General features: G+C 36.3%; 2 protein-coding genes across 3 annotated transcripts in view; one reads left to right on the top strand and one right to left on the bottom strand.

Annotated features, from left to right (window-relative positions):
- Window positions 1–980: 980 nt before the first annotated feature.
- On the bottom strand, window positions 981–6,485 carry LOC123562531 (uncharacterized). Its single transcript, XM_045355160.2, has 3 exons — window positions 6,274–6,485; window positions 1,857–3,969; window positions 981–1,090 (listed from the first exon to the last, which is right to left on the bottom strand). Exons 1-3 carry the CDS (start codon window positions 6,308–6,310, stop codon window positions 1,087–1,089), a joined length of 2,154 nt encoding a protein of 717 aa, XP_045211095.1. The 5' UTR covers window positions 6,311–6,485; the 3' UTR covers window positions 981–1,086.
- Window positions 6,486–14,890: 8,405 nt separating this feature from the next.
- The window catches only part of LOC123563078 (annexin A4-like), a 57,892-nt gene continuing 52,547 nt past the window's right edge, over window positions 14,891–20,235 (top strand). Inside the window, exon 1 of one of the 2 annotated variants that reach the window (XM_053528315.1) lies at window positions 14,891–15,045. The gene's annotated coding sequence lies outside the window, so the exon portion shown is untranslated. The remainder of the gene's footprint in view (window positions 15,046–20,235) is intronic. The other variant, XM_053528305.1, reaches the window with a different exon arrangement.

Here is a 20,235-nt window from a genome sequence, read left to right as displayed (position 1 = left end):
TGCTACAATGCTTTTTTATTAATAACTTGAAATGAAAAATGCCTTACAATGAGCTCGATAATCATTTCACAATGTACTCCAACGACAATAACTAGCTGCAAAGTAAAATCACATTGTTTCTGACTAACATTTTGTGTCCTGAACAAACAAAAAACAAAACAAATTTAATCAAACAACAAATAATATTTCATTTAAAGACTGGACCATATTTATTACATAAATTTTGATCATCGGTTTCCATATTATAGCTCGGTCTCAATATAATCGGTTTTCACGTGTAAAAGTGATGTTACATCAGTATAATTATAAAGTTTGATACTAAACACAGTTTATCTTGAAAGAACCACTGTCGTAGTTGGTAGGGAAGTTGTCTCAGAGTGGCTACACTACAACAAAGTCATTTGTTCGAAACGTACTTCCGGAGGTTTTACTGCTTTTATTCTCCGAACACTTTCCCCTGTATATTTTACTTATTTTATACTTTTCAGTTGTTATACAATTTTGTTCTGCTATGACCAAATATTGCAGAAAGGTATGTCTAAGACAGAAATTGAACATTTATATTATTTATTTTGTTGGGTTTAATGTCGCACCGACACAATTATAGGTCATATGGCGACTTTCCAGCTTTGATGGTGGAGGAAGACCCCAGGAAAATACTTTGAAAAAACAACTTTCCTGTCTAATTTTTGCAGACGGTTATGAAATATTTGTGGACTTTAAACTGCGAGTGGTTTTTCCTTTGTGACCAGTGTAGACTATGAGCAGCCTGCACAATAGTAGTGCAGAACAAGAGCAGCCTGCGCATCTGTGCAGACTGATAATGGTCTGCACTGTTCGCTATTCAGTCAGTAAATCTTTAGTGAACTCCCCTTTAAATAGTAAGTGATACTGCCCAAATTGAATGATGGACCAGTCCATTTTAGAAATTTATTAAGGTAAAGGTTAATTTAAAGGAAACAATTAAAACTTGACAAGAACTCCTCTTTAAATAATATTTATTTAGCAAATTAAAATGACTGTCCAAAAATATTTCTCTCTGTTCTTTCTCTCTGTGAAATCTTCTTTAATCTTGCAACATACGTCTCACCTGTCGTACAACAACAAAAAATATTTCATTTTTTGCTAGATGCAGTGAAAAAATAAAATAGGATACCGCACAACCCTGTAATAACGACATTTATCACATACTTTACATCCTGAGAGTGAAGTAGAACCATTTCGTATCTTTCGTGTAACACTAGTGTGATAAAAGTTTTACGTTGTCGCCGTTTTGACTATAAAGTCCGTTGGCCGAATTGACTTGGTCTATAATAGGTAAAGAAAGAAGAAACTGCGATGTCCCAGCAGAATCAGCAAACACGTGATAAAAATGGTATTACATTTGTATATTTGAACACTGAATTTATTAAACCTCGTTGAATATAATTGATAAATTGTTCGGAAGATACTCGAATTTTATTATTTTATTCAATCCTTTTTAATAAATTCGGAAAAAAGACACATGTAAGATTTTCTATGTGTATAAAATGGTAAAACAGTGCTCAAGTATAACTTAGTGTAATTGATAATAGGGAATCTACTATTTTCAGACCCTTGCCAATGTTAAAATACTTGTCACTTCTTTTCTATTATATTTACGCATATAATTTATGCGTATATATGATAATAATTTCGAAGGTAGTAAACTTTATATATTACATGTTAAATTAACAGCTGAGAAAAGAAATAACCTTTAAATACGATCGTCTCGAAAAGCAATTTAGATATGCGTACTTTCTAAATGTTTTAAGAATTGGGTTACGGAATCATGCTGTAAATTTACAAAAAAGAGTCAATTTCGAAATGTATATTACCTTGAATGAATTTCACTGTTACAGTAGACTGACAATATTCCAAAGAGACTATCATCATCATACTCGTCTATGAGTGTGTCACTTGTTGCCGCGTGAACTTCGTGCACTGTAGTGTACCTGCTGTCTGTTGTTGAAACGTTGTCGGAAACATTTCCAGTGGTAGAGACGTTGTCGATTGGACCTTTTTCGTAATCATGGACTTTTCCTGATTCCGATTTGTAGATTAGAGGAAACATGTGGCTGTAACTTTCTTCAGGTATTAAAGTCTTGCAAACTGGAGTTACGTCATTGTCATGTGTCTCTTCCAAGTTAGTCCTGTTTGTGACCGGACATACCGATTTGTTTTTTTCTTTGTATGTGTACCCACCAACTTTATAGATCTTAGGTAGCATATGGCCGTACATGTCTACAGCTAAAGTCATCATATGGATTTGAGGTAACGCGAACGTCTTGTATTCTTTAGCTGTAAGCATATACCTGATTTGAGATAGAGCGTGTCCGTAGATTTCTTTTATCCCAGTCAATATCAGCTGACTTGGGACTGGCATCTCACATATCTTTTCAGTGCCAGCTTTTTCAAGTGTGTGGAAGGTGCAAGTAATGTGTATAATATTGCTGTATACTTCTCCAAGTATGATCAGACTTTTGATTGGAAGCACCGAGTCACCACTGAGTTCCTCGTTTGTCGGTACGTTTGGTATTAAACGTAGGATGCGGCCACAAATTTCTACTAACGTTGGCTTTTTATAGTGTTTCGCAGTGTCACATATTCGTCTTTTCAGTTGAGTCATGCTTTCTAATATATCTATTTTATAGACTGAACCGTCGATTTCCGCACTAAAGCTTACTCCTTGGAAGGGTGATATGACATGGTCGCCGTTTTTCTGTTGTGAACTGTAATACTCAAGCAGCAAAGGTATTGCGTGGACGATGTTTGCTCTTTCGGAAGGAGTTATGGTGTGGTCGTAGTTTTTGTCTGAACTGTGATACTCAAGCATCGAAGGAATGCTGTTACCGAATGTTACTTTTGGGAATGTTTGTATAACGTAGTCGCAGTTTTTCTCTGGAACGTGATAATCGTGCATCAAAGGAACAGCGTGACCGGACGCTTTTAAACAAGACTGTACCTTGTAAATTGGAACTATCGCAAGAGAATATGGATTTGACGGATTGGCAGTCGCACAGAAAATAGGCAACAGTTCTGCAAAGCCAATCTTCTTCTTAATCAGAGTTATAGAGCAACCGTTAACTGATTCAGATTTTCGGATAGTGTCAACAGGAGATATTACATGGCTGTTAACGTCTTCTGGATTGTTGCACTTGACGATCGGCGTTACTATATAGTCGGGAGCCTTGAATAATGATGGGATCTTCCAGATCACAGTATTCTTGTGCTTGAACACATCGCCAGATGCATCGGCATTTTGCATGGCAGAAACTGTGTTGATAAACCTTGTTGAATTGTTAGAACCCTCATCACCACAATTTTCAGCCCTTGTGCCGATAACCGCATTTGATGATACTGCATATACATTTGTGTTTGGTTGAGGAGTGGCAAATGTATCTTTTCTTCCTTTCTTTATTCTTGATGGACGAACAGCAAAACTGTATAAACCTTCTTCTGGTGAACATCCCTCTGTCTCTGAATAATGAATGTCAACTTTTGGCTTTTCGTGGTGTCTTAGAAACGCATCCACGCTGTTGCAAAAGATATACTGAGATCGGGTGGATTTTGTGGTGTCCTTTCTGGCCTGCCTTTCACAATTGAAACGTACCCTTAATGTGCTTATGAGACTATCGACCTTACTTGATACGGTTTCGGCATGGACATTTACAGGTGGTTTCCATTCACATCCATCTTCTTCAGTTCTTTTCGTTATCCTTCGCTTATCAAGCACACTGACAAATCGTTCCACCGATACTGATTCTTCTTGTAACGTAGCACCTGCTTCAATTTCTTTATTGGTATTTAGTACATCATGAAATTTAGCTTGCACTTCGTTATCAGCATCTCCGGCGCCAAAGTTACGTTTGTAGTGGACATTTTTAATTAAGGAAAAGATCTCACTGCCGACAAAGCCGCTATTCTGGACTGGTGTCATGCAATGAACCTCTGAAAATACAACAGGAGAACTTAGTTAACACCACTGTATCTAGGATCTATTGATGTTGGAGGAAGCTTTGTTTTCCAACAATTGTGATATTTATTCCAGAGTACACAACAAAATTGTATGACAATTATTTTTGGTATCCGGTTATTTCATTACATTGTTTATTTTTATCAAAGATTCCATATAGGTTAAATTGTCTGCATATTTAAAACCAACTTGAAAAGTGTTTTGAGTAGTTTATTTTGTAACGAGTTTGTTCTGTTAATGCAATATTACTAAGCAGATATTTCAGTCTTTTATACACTATGTAATTTGAATTGCAAACTGCAAAGTAGTTTGCATTTTGCGATTGGAACAGTAACTGCAATACAAGAAATATATCTCGAATTTCTATTCAGTTTCTCAGAAGGATTGTGCTTATTGCATTTCAGGCTTTCAGTCTTTTAGCACTTTGTAATTTGAATTTAAAACTGCTATATTTTGTAGTTAACAGTTGGGATTGCAAACTGATTTTACACATTTTTGAAATTCAAGACATATATTTTCAGAAAGCTCGACAGCTTAGCTCAGTAGGGATAGCGCAGACCTACTAGTATGGACCTTTTGGTCGTGAATATGATCTCCTGACGAGGCGTGTGTTCTCCAAAATGACAGGACACTGTATCTGAAACCTTTGATTCAAGTAGAGATACTGGCAATTACTATGGATAACAGGTTTAAATACAAGTAACTTGAGGCTCAATCAAACCGAGCCTGCAACATTTTCGTTTTTGTCGTGTTGGGCGACCTGTGAAGTTTCCACTTTTCTCTATTGAATTGCAAACTGCAAACTATTTTACATTGCGCGATTCCAGCTACTGGTATCGGAACGGTACCCGAACAGTACCAGAATCCGAATTCTCGTAATTTCTCCTTTCATGTAACCCTTCATAAAGGGAGTACTATATGTTTTGGAAGGCTGTTTCACAAGCAAGCATCGAGCGAAATTTTGTTCATCAATGACAAGTGTTTACAGAGAAATTCTACCTTCTTTATTAAGCAATCAACTTTCTGTTTTGTTTACATCTGAGGGATTCCGCATAACACGCATGCGCGGAAGACAAACCCATGTTTTGTCCTATTCCAGGGAGGTAAATCCTGAGCTTATGACTTGCACTCCGTTGTAGAATTACTCTCCCTTTATAATTAGATAAAATATTAAGGAAATTATATTGCTAAAGCATCACATGGGTATTTAGATACAATGTAGAGCGCTAGCTTCAGGTGTGAGAGGTTGTGGGTTCGAATCCCAGCCTCCGCTTATATTTTTTTTTATTACTTTTTTTTAATCTATATAACACAGCTTAAGGACTTAAAATCAATATAAAACTCCCATATACCGGCGGTACAATGTATACAGTAATCAAATAAACTACTGTTTACAAGCTAGACAAATACACGATGTGAAAGGGTTGCATAATACGATTGTACAGGTGCTGTACGGTACCGTACGTAACGGAACGGAAGATAGCCACACCCTGTACGATTTATGGGAAAAAGTTGTAAAGGTTAATTATATAATTTAAAATCAAAATTATAAAGATTTTCAGTCAAAACAATTTTAAAGCTGCTTAAAAAACCATTTATCGGAAACTGGTACTGTAGATAAACCAATTAACGTTAATTAGACTGCCCTTTTGGAGCCCCTGTTTTTGGACGCATGCGCAGATAAGGCCGGTATTGTTTACATCCTTGCAAAGAGTAAAGACTAGGGTTTAACAATTTGTAGATTACTTTTGTAAACACTTTGTATTTAAAAATAAATATAATGAAAACCCTCATTTTTTATCGGAAACTGGTCTGAAACCAGTATAAACTGAGCCTTTGTTTTGCAATTCAAGATATGTTGAACAGCAATCCACTTTCTGAGAAAGATGCAATGACTTAGGGCTTTGAGACTTTAAAACTGAACATTTCAGTGGTAAACGTTAGCATTACCACATGATCTACGTAACTGATTCACTAAACAGGTGCTGCGTAACATAAAAACCTACAGCAGGGATTTCATTTATATGTACCTGTAAATTTAGATTAATAACTTGACTTTTTTTTAAATATCAAAGTCGTACGCAAACTGTTTTGACTTCTGTATCGCGATTTGATTGATGCACATATTATCATTCCTATGCACGTTTATTCAAATCATGTGTGCCGGCGAGTTTATGAATTCAATCTTATGAATGGAAATTGTACAGCAAAAAAAAAAAAAAAAATAAAATAAAATAATCGCAGATTAATAATTTAATTAACGTAGATATTTTTCTTACCTTTTCCAATATCTATAGATAAAGTTCCGGTAGTCATTCTATACAATATTCTTGTAATTGCGTTGTTTCATTCTTGCTAACTTGTTTGTTTTCCTTTCGTTAAAATTCTTGTCGTGATGAACTATTGAACTGATCACTATAGAGCTAACGTCTTTTCTTGCGTCATCTTTTCTGACGTCAACGACGTCATTCACGCCGCGACGTGAAATTGTGTTCAGGAACGAAAACTCTGTGAAATTACACACATAGCTGGTAATTTATTCAAATTTATTAAAGATTGGAACGCAAAAAGTTCTTTATAAAAGGAGAGGACATTTTACAATCATTTGAAAAAAAAATTTTGTGATGTATCAACACCAAAAAATAAAGAAATATAGCATGAATAAATGAGCCACATTAAAGTCGAATATTCTGCGTCCATGCCATATCTCATACTTTAATTTTGATGTTAATAGGTATTAATTTTTTGTAAGTAATTTCTGAAATACGTATATTTTGTCGTCAAAAAATCAGTTGTCAATGAATGAGGGTGAGACTGTTTCCTACCTACTTTAAGTTGTGATCGACATGGACCATCATAACCCTCTTGGTTAAAGAAAAAAATATCTCGAGCGCAAGGCACCTTATTTCGATCGTTTGGTGTCTTATCTCGAGCGCACGACATCTTATCTCGAACATGACATTGACATATTATGTCGCGCGAGCTCGAAATAATTTTATGTAAAGAATATGTGTATGTGTCCTAAACATACCACCGTACCTCTCCCACATCCAACCTCTCCCCACCCCAACATGTGCGTACACTTGATATTTACTACAGGAACGCCGCTCATTATCTCAAAATATCTTTTTGTTCTATTTAAGGCACCAAATTGCTGAAATTCCGTTTAAATACAAATGAGCCGTGCCATGAGAAAACCAACATAGTTACTTTGCGACCAGCATGAATCTAGACCATTCTGAGCATCCGCGCAGTCTGGTCAGGATCCATGCTGTTCGCTAACGGTTTCTCAAATTGCAATAGGCTTTGAAAGCGAACAGCATGGATCCTGACCAGATTGAGCAGATGCGCAGGCTGGTCTGGATCCATTCTGGTCGCAAAACCACTATGTTGGTTTTCCCACGGAGCGGCTCAAATTGAGTTGACATTTACGCAGTTGATGATCAATAAATCCTCATGTCTTTTATCTTTAAATTCCAACTTAAATCTACAAGAAATGTGCAAAGGAAATGCACTCAAAAGAGCATTAGGGGAAATATAATGTCAAGAGTCTTTTTAAATCTGACAGCCTGTGTACATTCTATATACAACTATAAAGTTATCTGGCATCTTTATGCGTTACAACCTTCTTAGTTTTATATAACGAGGAACTAATTATACGAACACAAAATGGATGGTTTTATTCATGCGAACTGTATCTATATACAAGTTTTATCAGACCTTTCATATGCAAAAGAAATAACTCGAGAACACTAGAAATGTTTAAGTTTCATACCAACTGTGTATTTCATACATAATTAGTTAAATTGAAAATAAAATTCATTATAAAACTTGAATGTTTATAAACGCTCTTCGGAAAATAAATTTATATTTTGTCCGTTAGAATAATGAATTAGATCAAGAGAGATGAACTTATGTAATAAACTATTGGCAGCAATGTCACTATATACATGAAAAAGGTGGATACAGTATGAATATGCTATAGAAGTTAGCTAAAATTAGACATGTTTAACCCTATGGAAAAATGCGTAAGAATGGTTTATTTCCGGTAGAGTCCAGATATTTTAGAATCTTCTCCTCTGCAAGTAAACTAATTTTAAGTTATTATCAACTGCTAAAACAGAAATATTCAAAAACACAGATAGTTTCATATTGCGTTATGCGATCACTGATAATTGAATGGTGTTTCCCTAAATTATGTTATCATTCGATACCATTGCTGCCAACACATAAAACTTTGGATACCAGTCTTTAAACTCCAGCCATCTGATTGGCTACTTCTGGGGTAACGATTTGAAATTGACCAATGGCAAGACGGTAATCTGAGACTGGTCTCCATTCTCAGTTTTGTCACCTCGGATCCATGACTTGCCAAAACAAAAAAAAAAGAAATGTAAACAGACTGCAATTTCACCCGTCTTATTCAAATTATAAAATTAATTTCAAGTGATAAATGTGTGTGCTAACCCTGAACTGAATAAATCTTTTCTAAGATGGATCGTTTACAATTATCAAATAAATTGTACCAGTGACCGATTTAAAAAGATTACAGTTGAAATCCTATGGGTGTGTTTAATCTTGTTTGCAATTTAAATTCCACAATTCCATGGTTTTGTGAATAACATGTTCTTTGTTTTTGTTAATTGTTAATGCTCTATTAAAATAAAGATTTTTTTCATGCAACATATGGAACATGACAGTAACTTACTCCTGAGCTCTCGCCGCGTGCAAGTCGCGGAGTAGGCATGCGGCTCCACCGGAAGTGATCATTAACTATATTGAGGACAGCTGGTGGAGCCGCAACCAAGGGCGAGAGAAGTGGCTGTAAGAAGGGCAGTTTACCTCCTCAGATTTCGTCTTGTCACCGTACGCAGAATATGGTACTCCAGTAGGATTACGACAGTCAGTATGAGAAGTCGCCCGTTGAGACTCTAGGATCGACAACGAATGCGCGAATATTCACGCCCATATGGCAATAGCCGGCGGCGAGTAGAACTTATACAACAACAACAATGACAGTTATTTTTGTTTGTCAGGTAAATAGTCAAAACGAGACTGTTTTGGTCAAATGGCGACTTTTCCAGCTTTTGATAGTGGAGGAAGACCCCAGATGCTCCTTCAGGCATTGTTATAAGAATGGTCAAGCACCTGGGTAGAACCACTGACCTTCCGTAAGCCAGATGGACGGCTTCCACACAGCTTCTACACAGGAAGAATACAACACCCCGAGCGACGGTTCGAACCCACGTAGGTGAGGGGCAAGCGATTCTTAGCCAGCGAACCATCCGGCAATGGAGGCCCCGTGACAGTTATCAGAAAGTTCAACGCTAAGAAACCTTATATGGTATTAGCCAAAATTTCAACATCTATTTGATAAAACCAGAAGCACGCACGCAGCACGCATCCCCCACCTCATCTCCTCCCACCCCCTTTCCCTTCCCAGCTTCCCCCACCCCTCTCCATCACTTTTTGATACAAAGTTTTACATTGAATGAAATCCGTTATCCCAAAGGACCAAAACTATAGTTTTGTTGGGTTTAACGTCAGACCGATACAATTATAGGTCACGTGGAGACTTTTCAGATTATTATGGTATAGAAAGACCACATGTGCCCCTGACTATATTTTATTACGGGTGGGTACCTGGATAGAATCTCAAACCTTCCATAAGCCAAATGGATGATTTCCTCACATAAAAAAGTCTACAGCTCAAGCAAAGGTTCGAACCTACAGCGGTAATAGGAAAGAGATTCGATATGTCAGCGGCTTTATCTTCTCGGCCAAGAATGGAATCAATGCCAAAATGGACAATCTTAACAAAGAGATGACTATTCCTTCTCTCTCCAAGACCTCGGGAATTACTTAAGCTATCATAGTATCATATTTTATTAAATTAATTTTTGTGTAAGACAGTATTAAAGCTACATATGTTTGATCCTAGAATAACTCATGGTTTAACGATTAATTCTGTCGACAAATAAAGGGCATTAAAATATTTGAAAATTGTCACCCCCACAAGTTAAACGAGTCCGCCGAAATGATAAGTAAATGATAAGTTTCAGCTATTTAGCTAGCAGTCTATTTGTCATAGTTTCAGAAATAAGAAGTAACATATTGTGAAGTTCTTTAGATTATAACCATTACGGTTAAAAATATATTCAGAATCCTGTATGTATGAATCACAACCGCGAGTCTATCTTTTGATATATATATAAAGTAATTGTTTGTGTACTTTGATATACGCACAACTGATATTTTCTTTAATTATCATAATGTCACTCTCGTTTAATCAATTGTCTGTATTGTATGGATGTTTGATATATATATGTATATGTGTGACCTTCATATATATATTTATTTGTTTAAGGATGAGGAGCGTAAGCTCAAGTCTAAAAAAATAAAAGATTTTTTCTGTTCTGTTCTGTTCTGTTCTGCTATTTAGCTAGCAGTCTATTTGTCATAGTTTCAGGTTTGACAATATCTAAACCTCTTATTGTCATTGCTAAATTGCTAGAAGCTAATATATGTGACAATGATAATTAGAATTATTTTTACAATCTCCTTAAGCTTTACAATCTCTAAAGATCACATATCGGCATTTTATATAATTTTACAATAAAGATATTTAAAGACTTCTGACCTTTGAAATACAAGAAAAAAGACATAACCGGGCTAAAATATTGAAATATTTTCAGCAGCCATTAGACTAGTGGTAATTGCATGCCCTGTTCATGCATCAGTCAGCTTTGCAACTGTTTGAAGTTTGGGAAATGGATTTTAGTTTTGCGTGATTTGTTGGCAAATAAAACAGGATTTTGAGTTCAGATGCGTACTAATCTAATCACGAAGGCCGACGGCATCTGAACGAAAAGACGTGTGTGTTTTATTTGCCATCAAAGCACGCAAAACAATAATCTATTTCCATTCTAACCCGTTCGAATTACACCAGGAAGGGATACTAATCTGGAATCCTTTTTAGGCGTACATGGATGCATTACGTTCCTTGGCGCTAAAAGTAGATCATTTTGCGAAACGTGTTTTAATCGACAAGACAATACACGATAAAATCCTTCTTTGTTTATAGTTTATATAAAAGGAAATCTTAAAAGTGTTAGAATAACTAATATACAACTTCCGTGTATGTCAGCTATATGGTCAAAGATTGATAGCTTTCTATGTACGTGTGCACGGATATATTTGTCAAGTGGTTATTTACTTTATCTCTACATACAGGACAAACACTCCTACCAGGAAGATTTCAAGATATTTTAAACCAATTAGATAAGAAATAGCTATAGACCTCGGTTCTAGGTCCAGGACTACGAAACCAGGGTCCTGAGCTCGAACTCCTGCTCCTACAACTAAAATTACTAACATTGGTATCAGAGTCCAGTGTATGGGTGTTTTACACCTGACACTCTAAAAGAGCCAGGGAAGCTTCTGTAAGCGTCTTTTGTATCTTGCACTCGTGATACTCCCTCCCACGAAAAATTACTTAGTAACAGTTTTTGTTTAACAGTATAAATGCAGCTTGACCAGTCATCTGCTATATTCTATATTGACTAATTAGGGACAGAATGAGCACTGGTCAGCAGTTTAATGATCTCGGAATATTTAAGTTGGTTTCAGTCAATGCGCCCTTAAACTACAACAAAAAAATCTTCTAAATTAACGTATCTTTGCTTCTTGAACTTTTTGTAATTTCTGAAAAATCTGCGGTCAATATTGGTCCATTTGATGGCTAAATATTCGTGCAAAAAAGAACAGTTGTAAATTAATGTTCTTGAAAGAAAAGGAAAGGAAGTGAAGCTTAACTTATGGCCATATAGTCGTCACTCAAACTCACACTTGACTCAAACTTGGGTAAGTATCACTCAAGTGGGCCTCGATTACGCATTGCGAGTGTGTGAGTGGAGTTCCAATGTCACATTCATAAATCCCACTCAATTTTAACTTTCGGAAGGACAACTCAAGTATATACTGGTTTCATTGTACACGATGGATTTAGCGGATTGTAACGGTATATATGACAATAACATCAAAGGTGCGCAAAAGTGCTGATCGTTATTTTTGTAGAATAGATGTATTTGCCATGTCGAAAGTTGTAATATTATTGTCAGTCTGTATGCTTGTCGGTCCTATAATACGTCCATCCGTCCGTCTATTCATCTGTATTATTAGAATGAACAGGCTCAATCAAACCGAGCCTGCAACATTTTCGTTTTTGTCGTGTTGGGCGACCTGTGGAGTTTCCACATTTTCTATTTTATACTTAAAAATACACGAGTTTATTTTTCGCTGAAATTGAAATGAACAATACTCGTGCCTATAATTTTAACAGTTGGTGTTTCCGAAAACCAATTCGCGTAAATTTCAGTTATTACAAATATATCATTTATAAAATGAATGTTTTCGCTGTCATTTAAAAATGAGATTCAATAAATATAGGTTTTCGTAATGATACGTTAAATTGGAAGGAATGTTTATATTTTTCAGTATGAATTTTCCTATATCTAGGCTTGTTAAATGTAAATATTTGTTACTAGAACGTGTGTTTCTGAGAGTGACTGATTAGCCCTGCCAGACTATGTTTCCTAGATCTATATTTAATTTGCCTATATCTGCTTTTAAATAGTTTACATCAATTTACTGTCTGTTAATTGGTTGTTGTTTTTTTTTTTGCATTTTCATCATCCTCAACAAAGTGTATTAGAAAGAATTAAAAAACAAAAAACTGTTATAAATATGAACCATCGCCTAAAATAAATATACGACACTGTTATCATACCTTTAGATGAATGAAGATTGTAAATTTATCATCTAAACTTGTATGTTGATATTTGAGAAGCACTCATGTGTCCCCAGTACCTCCCTCAACAATCACTCACACTCGGGAGTTGACTCGACTGTCATTCACCTTTATGTCTACATCTATCTACATCTTTCACCCAACCGTCGATTTCCGATTATCACTGGGCGGCGCTGTCAGAGAAACAGTTGTTAAAGAACTGATATGTTACAATGTTAAAAGAATAAAAGCTAAAAAAGACAGTATGCTACAGTTAAAATGGGACAGAGGCAACAGAATTACATACTGACCACCGCCAGCCTCTCTCTAAAGATACTGAGACTGGGGCTAGATTTAACATGAGTTGGTAGGGAGTTCCAGAGTCGGATGGTCCTAGGGAAGTAGGAGTTAGAAAAGTACTGAGTGTGAGACATGGGGATTAAGTAATTTAGGTTTCTAGTTGGAATAAGATGAGATTGGTCGACTGCAACTGTCTGGGTCCTTATTTTATAAAACATTACTAATGAATTGTGTAACCTTCTATATTGGAGTGTATTCCATTCTAAGGTTTTCAGCATTTGTGTAACACTACTGGTGTAACTGTAGTCATACATGACGTACCTAGCAGCTGACCTTTGGACATTTTCGACTTTGCTAGTGAGGGTTTTTTGCCAAGGATGCCAGACGCTTGAACAGTACTCAAGTTGAGGGCGGACATAGGTGTTATAGGCAGCAATTTTGACCTTTTTATTATCAGTTTTGACATTTCGTTGTATGAAGCGAAGAGTGGAAGTTGCTTTGGAAGTGATACTGTCAATGTGTTTGGACCAGTTTAGATCTTTGGAAATGGTTATGCCTAAGTATTTAGCTGCCTCACAAGTTTTTAACTCTATGTTGTGAAGTTTGTAGGGGTAGACTACAGGATTTTTCTTTCTAAAAATTCTAAGGACTTCACACTTGTCCGGGTTGAACTCCATGGACCATGTCTTCTCCCAGGTTTCTAAGCTAATCAGGTCTTGTTGCAGAGATATACTATCTGAAATGGAGTTGATGGTAAGGTATATTATGGTGTCATCTGCAAACATTCTTGCGTTACATTTGACGGAATCTGGTAAGTCATTGATATATACCAGGAAGAGACATGGCCCAAGAACAGACCCCTGGGGAACTCCAGACAGTACAGGAAGTTCACTGGAAAAATGACCATCAACAGCGACTTTCTGTGAGCGGTTGGACAGGAAAGATTTGACCCATTTGGTAATTTGTGGGTTGACACCAAGGCTTTGTAGTTTATAAATTAGTCTAATGTGATCGACCTTGTCAAACGCCTTGGAGAAGTCCATGACAATAACATCTGTTTGTTGACCCTGTTCAGTGTTATTGTAAAGTTCCTGAGTGAAATTAATGAGCTGAGTCTCACAACTGTGACCTGATCTAAAGCCGTGCTGGAACTGGCTAAGTAGCTTATGCTTGTCAAAATAGGTCATAAGATTGGAAACAACAATGTGTTCAAGGAGTTTGGAAGCAATGCAAGTTAGGGAAATTGGGCGATAGTTACTAGGTTTAGACTTGGGACCTTTTTTAAATACGGGGGCTACGGTGGCTTTTTTCCAATCACTGAATGAATACAAAACAAATCTTTCTTGAGTAAAGGAGTGACCGTTAGGCAATTTAATTAGAGTGCACTCAATAAGTGGAGTTGGAGAAAGGTCTATGAATATAACCCTTAGAATTGTTGCCGAGCATCTCTCGGGGCGTTGAATTCTTTATGTGAGGAAGCCATCGAAAGGTCGGTGGTTCTAACCAGGTGCCCGCTCGTGATGAAATAATGCACGGAGGTGCACCTGGGGTCTTTCTCCACCATCAAAGCTGGAAAGTCGCCATATGACCTATAATTGTGTCGGTGCGATGTTAAACCCAACAAAAAAAAATCTCGTGCGACAGCTATTTGAACTTTGCAAATATTTTCTTAATTTTGCAACTTCGGACGACGATTATCGCATATTTAAGAATTTTTGTGAAAACATCTTTTTTATCATACGAAATATGGTGAAAAAACAAAACCATAGTAACAAACTGCTTATATTTACCACGTTCATGCCTAAAATATCCGTGATAACGGAGTCTGTTCCGGAGTGACGGAATTTAGTATTTTCAAAGGGAAGCTACTGCGGTCACGAAAGAATCCACTTCCTGAATTTATTTATTCAGCTATTCCGAAAGTCGATTTCGAAATAAAGGAAACATCTGCTGTTTTGATAAAGTATGTATTTTGATTACAATATTTCTGTCTTGCACTGTTGCATGAGTCTGAATGTAATAAGGACATGTACCACTGGGATTGTATGTAGAAACGATTTTTGTATAAAAAGTGAGTTGTTGCCCGGCCATCATGCTTATGGCCTGCGGCTAACTTGGTTAGTTACATGATATTTTCTTCATCAAGAAATACTGATTCTGCCCTTGAGCATCAAACCAAAAATATATAGGAACTGATGTGTTGTTACGAAGAAAAACATACATCTGCCCAGTGTAGGACCTAAACCAATTTTGTTGTTGTCTTGTAGTTTTCCGCCACTCCTTGTGCACCAGTGTTCCCACTGGCATTTAAAGTTGGGGGTTTGCACTTTTGCACCCCATCACTAAGAGACGTATAATAGCTGTCTCCAAAACTGGGGGTACAATGTACCATTTTGGGGGTTTCTGGGAACACTGTGCCCATGATGAGGATACAACTTCTTGTATTTTGTAATATTGAATAGGTAACTATTTCAATCTATCTATATTCCGTAGAGGTCAAACCCCTTGCGGGAACGTAGACATTTAACGTTAGACGTTTAATTTAACACAACTGTCATCATAATGAATAATTGCAACATATATAGATCTAGTTAAAAAATTTCAGCTCAGATGTTTATATGCTGTTACGGATCTCTGAGCTGAAACGAATCCCATTCTGAAACCTAACCAGTAATCGTGCCAGAAGTCTGTTACGCTATAACTTCATCAAATGAAATGCAATGTACTCACCTTTTATTTTAAAATATTTCTATACCCTTTTTCTTTTGATCTCGCATAAAATAATCCATGCAACTTAATTTGAACACAGGTTATACACACAGGTTTCAAATTGGTACACCTGTCTGTAATATTTTGTCCGCCATTGCAGTTGGCACCTGATCACGGTACTCTTCATTTTGAAAACCAATAGATGGTATAAAATTTAGAATTGTTATTTATTGACCTTTTCTGAGAACTTAAACCTTCAGAGGTATGATTTATATGAGTTTTATCGAAAATGGATATGTTTATGATTAGATTAAATTAAATTCATAGGTAGGTAGAATTTTGATCTTGATTTTCAAAAATAACCATTTGGTCTGAACCGTTGCATGACGTCATCAGTTTCTCATGAGAGTCTGTGCAAGATGTTGCAGTTTAGTTTAAACATATTTTATTTTAGTAATACATGAAACATTTACAGAACATTAATTAAGGAATTGAACAGAAAGCTATATCAGCTTACGGTTGTCCTCTCCTTAAGATGTTGCGGTTTGATACTGGTTAGTTAACCAAATGGCGGCCACCAGAAAATAAAACAGCGTCAGTTAAGTTATGTTAGCCAGAACTACAACATGTATAAATACACAGACCGCATGTTTCGGTATTTTGGTTGGAGAACCGGTTCCATACGAATAAGTTCGCTGTCTAGGGAACCGATTCCGGTTCTCTAGCCACTGCCTTCGGCTAACAAGATTGTAAAGATCTCCAGATAAGGTTTTGTGCAATTAGTAACAGTACTAGCTGATGTTTTGTGAAATTAGTAACGGTACTACCTGATACTTTGCCCCCAACCTGAACCACTTTAAGCAGGGTGTGACCAAACTTGCACACATTGCTTAACATGATAAACCTGTTTTTAAACTACTTTTATCTGTAAATCCTTCTTGTTTTTTTTTTTAACACTATCAACAGGTTACTGTATTTCATGCTTGCAATCGTGTATTACTTTTATTCTCCTGTCCATTCTACTTTTACATTTCTTGTACAGGCACACAGCTGCACGTAATACTCGAAAAGAGGTGTGATGCTAGAGAGAGAGAGTATCTATATTTTGTGAAATAAGTACTACCAGATAACAAAAATTAGTACCAAGGAAATTTGTTTGGTTTCAATACCACTTGATTTACATTTGAAATAAAATTCGTCAAGTGTCTTTGGCTGCAACAACTTTAACCCATTGTGCATTTTAGCAGGTTTTGTAGCAGCTACCACGAGCTCATCAACAATCAGACGAATAATGTCTTTTCAGTGTTTATTTCTTTCGCCGATGAACATGATGAAGAAACATGTAAGCAGTGTGTTCTTCTGAATTTCTAATTTCTTTTTCGACCTGCCTTTTGCACTGTGCACTGCCATTTTATTTTGACTGGATCGGTAGGTTGGGAAAAAAGAAGCAAAATAATGCACGAAAGTGGTAAAGCAGTCTATTGCTTTTCGCTAAATAAAGTACTGGAAAGATAATATTGGTTTACAGACCACCAAATGCGCAACTCAGCACGGACACGTGATATGGCTAGATCTTCCTTTGAAATTCGTAATACTGTTTACATGTCATACTGATACGACCACATTTTAAAATAAATTAGTACTCAGATATGGCCAGATTTTAAAATATATTCGTATTTACAAAAATACGGCCCTTATCTTGAGCTCTGTTGTACTCATTCATTAGCGTGTTAAATGCATACAACCATCAATTTATAACAACTAGGTCATACCTAGCCCTTTTTAAGTATTTTGCACGGGAGGACCTTTTTATATTTAAAAGAGGGGCTTGCATGTGTTAGTTACCCAAGTTGCAACAGGTAGTCTGGGTTCTTGTCTGTATGAGTTGCTTACAGTAGGCTTGAAACCATTTTAATAAAAATTTGAAATAAGCTGACAGGCATGCTTGTATGCATTGATCTATCAGGTCAGGCTGTTCCCTACACAGTGACTGGTACACCACCAATTGGTTTAATGAATTATATGGAAGACATGTTACAATCACAGTGGTCTTGCACATAGCTGTGATGGTATACAATCCAGACAAAATGTAATAAAAAAAAGCCTTTAAAAGATATTTTATTGTAAGAAACACATTCAAACTTCAATGGATACACATGAAATAGTGTTTTGTCACAAGTTAAGCAGAAATACATAAAAATGCAAGCTTGTAAAATTGTTTTTACTACCATTTGCCTATCTAAGTTGTGCCAATCAATGAATTTCAAAGTCACACACAGTTTTAAACTTTACTTTTTCATTAATTTTTTTGTAAATTGTATTGTCTAACCTTTACCAAGCTAAATTTCTAAAATGGACTGGTCAATCATTCAATTTGGGCAATACCATTTATTATTAGAAGGGGTGTTTACTGAAAATTTACTGAATGAATAGCGAACAGTGCACAGATGTGCAGGCTGATCTTGGTCTGCTCTTGTCGCAAAGGCAGAATCACTTGCCGGCAGCAGGCTAAAGGTTAAATACCCCATTTTGTATTCCTGGTAAATGCAACGAGAAATTACACTGAAATCAAAAGAAATAGCAACTTTTTGTCTTTTAAAATTATTAAAGTGATGGGAAGTGTGGGATGTTGGAGGCAGGGAGGGGGTAATAACAGAATTTTATATAAGTTACATAACAAAATTTACATTTATTTAGTGTTATTTCTAGAGCGACACAGCGGGGCGCTCTGCCCTGCCCTTTTTTTACTGCCGCCACGCTGCCCTGAAAATGTGCCCTCATGATCTTCTGCTATATCCCGCCAATTTTCCTGTTGACATGCCTCGACGATTTTTTGATTAGCCTCATGGCGAGTGCACACAGGAAATGAGAATCAATGAAGTGTTAAAACTAATTGATAAAGTGTATGGATCCTGTGTAATGTCCCAAAGGCGTTCGTAAGCGGCCAGCTGATTACCGAGCATGGAAAAGTGCCCTAGATTTCTTTGTGCAAAATTTAAATTAGACCGTTGTTTAGTATAATAACAAGTATATATCAGTTAATGCAGTTTGATTCTACTGTAATTTCAACTAGAAAATACACAATACGCAAATTTTAATGTCAATATCGAAAGTAAAAGTAAGTTTAGAATGTCCGTTCACGAGTCTTATTTCTCCCGATGTCGTATGCAATTTTTCCATATTTCCTTCAAAAAAGCTGACTGTGTATTTTTTATGATGAGAAACATCAGAATTTGAGGACCTATCTCTGGTTTACCCTAGTGGGTCACGTAAACTGAGTAAAAACTGGCAGGTAAAAAAAGCTACTTTCAGACAATATTCCGAAAGTGTACCAGTATCCGGTAGTATATTTTGGATATGCGTTTTAGTAAACTTTAATCTGACTGTAATAGCACTTTTCTGTTAATGAAATATTGGTGAAAGACCTGATCAATACAACATGGCTTTTGATAATTATTAGTTTACAATGTGACCTGAAACAGGCGTTTTACTATATGTTGTTTACAACATCTATATGTTGTTTACAACATGATCTTGGTTTCAAGATTAAGCTTATATTAAGGCCCTCCACTATTTCATATTCATATGAATAAGTTGACATTCTTGGTGACATTTTTTAAGACAAAGGCTTGAATGATTCAACCTAAACTATAAAGTATATTATAAGTAAAAAGCCTTTGTAATTACTAAACTATGTTACTGGTTTTGGGAAGATTTACCACTTTATTCTGTGACATTTCTTTTCAGTGTGCAATAAAGATAAATGGAATACGTATTAACTATAGACATCTAGAAATGCAACTATTGCTATGGTAACTTTCATGGCTAAAAGAGCACCCTGCCCCTTTCGGACAGCACCCTGCCCCTTTTAGGCAGCACCCTGCCCTTTTTGAGCTCTAGAAATAACACCATTATTTTGTAATAGGGATTTTATCATCTAACTCTATGACTGAGTCTTTTTGTTCCTTTAAACAAATCTGTAATAGAATATAAGAAAAGTGAATATAATGCTGTAAAATGTTGCAGAGTTGTGAATGACCTCCTATAAGATAGTTCCTTAAACATGAGGATCTAGAATGGGCCAGACTTTGTACAACCAGGCTTTTTATTTAGGAGATGAGGAAGACGCTGGGTGCTGGTCAAAAGGGGAAATACATGACTGTATCATGCAAAAGGGGCCAGTTTGGGGAAAATTCACATGTTATATACATCATGTAATACTGGTTTTCGGTTGTCAGTCTTTCCGGAATTCTGATATCCCTGGATAAAGATTGGTTTCCGTCATTGTATGTGGCCAATATACGCCAACTTGTAATGCCGGGATCTAGTGCAATTGGTTCCCGTCATCATAAATAGCAAGCATTGAATGCTGGGACACATTGTCCATGACGTAATAAAACAGCTGTATTTAGTGTAATCAGTTGCCTACATGGTTGCTGTCCGA

Source organism: Mercenaria mercenaria, chromosome 2, assembly GCF_021730395.1.
Source record: "Mercenaria mercenaria strain notata chromosome 2, MADL_Memer_1, whole genome shotgun sequence".
NCBI lineage: Eukaryota > Metazoa > Mollusca > Bivalvia > Venerida > Veneridae > Mercenaria > Mercenaria mercenaria.
Note: the sequence above shows the minus strand (reverse complement) of the source record. Positions and strands in the feature narration are given on the sequence as shown.

Coding starts and splice junctions, on each gene's coding strand:
- LOC123562531 (XM_045355160.2), bottom strand. CDS start 6,310: ATGACTACCGGAACTTTATCTATAGATATTGGAAAAG. Junction 3,970..6,273: donor ATCTATAGATATTGGAAAAG/GTAAGAAAAATA, acceptor TTGTATTTTCAG/AGGTTCATTGCATGACACCA.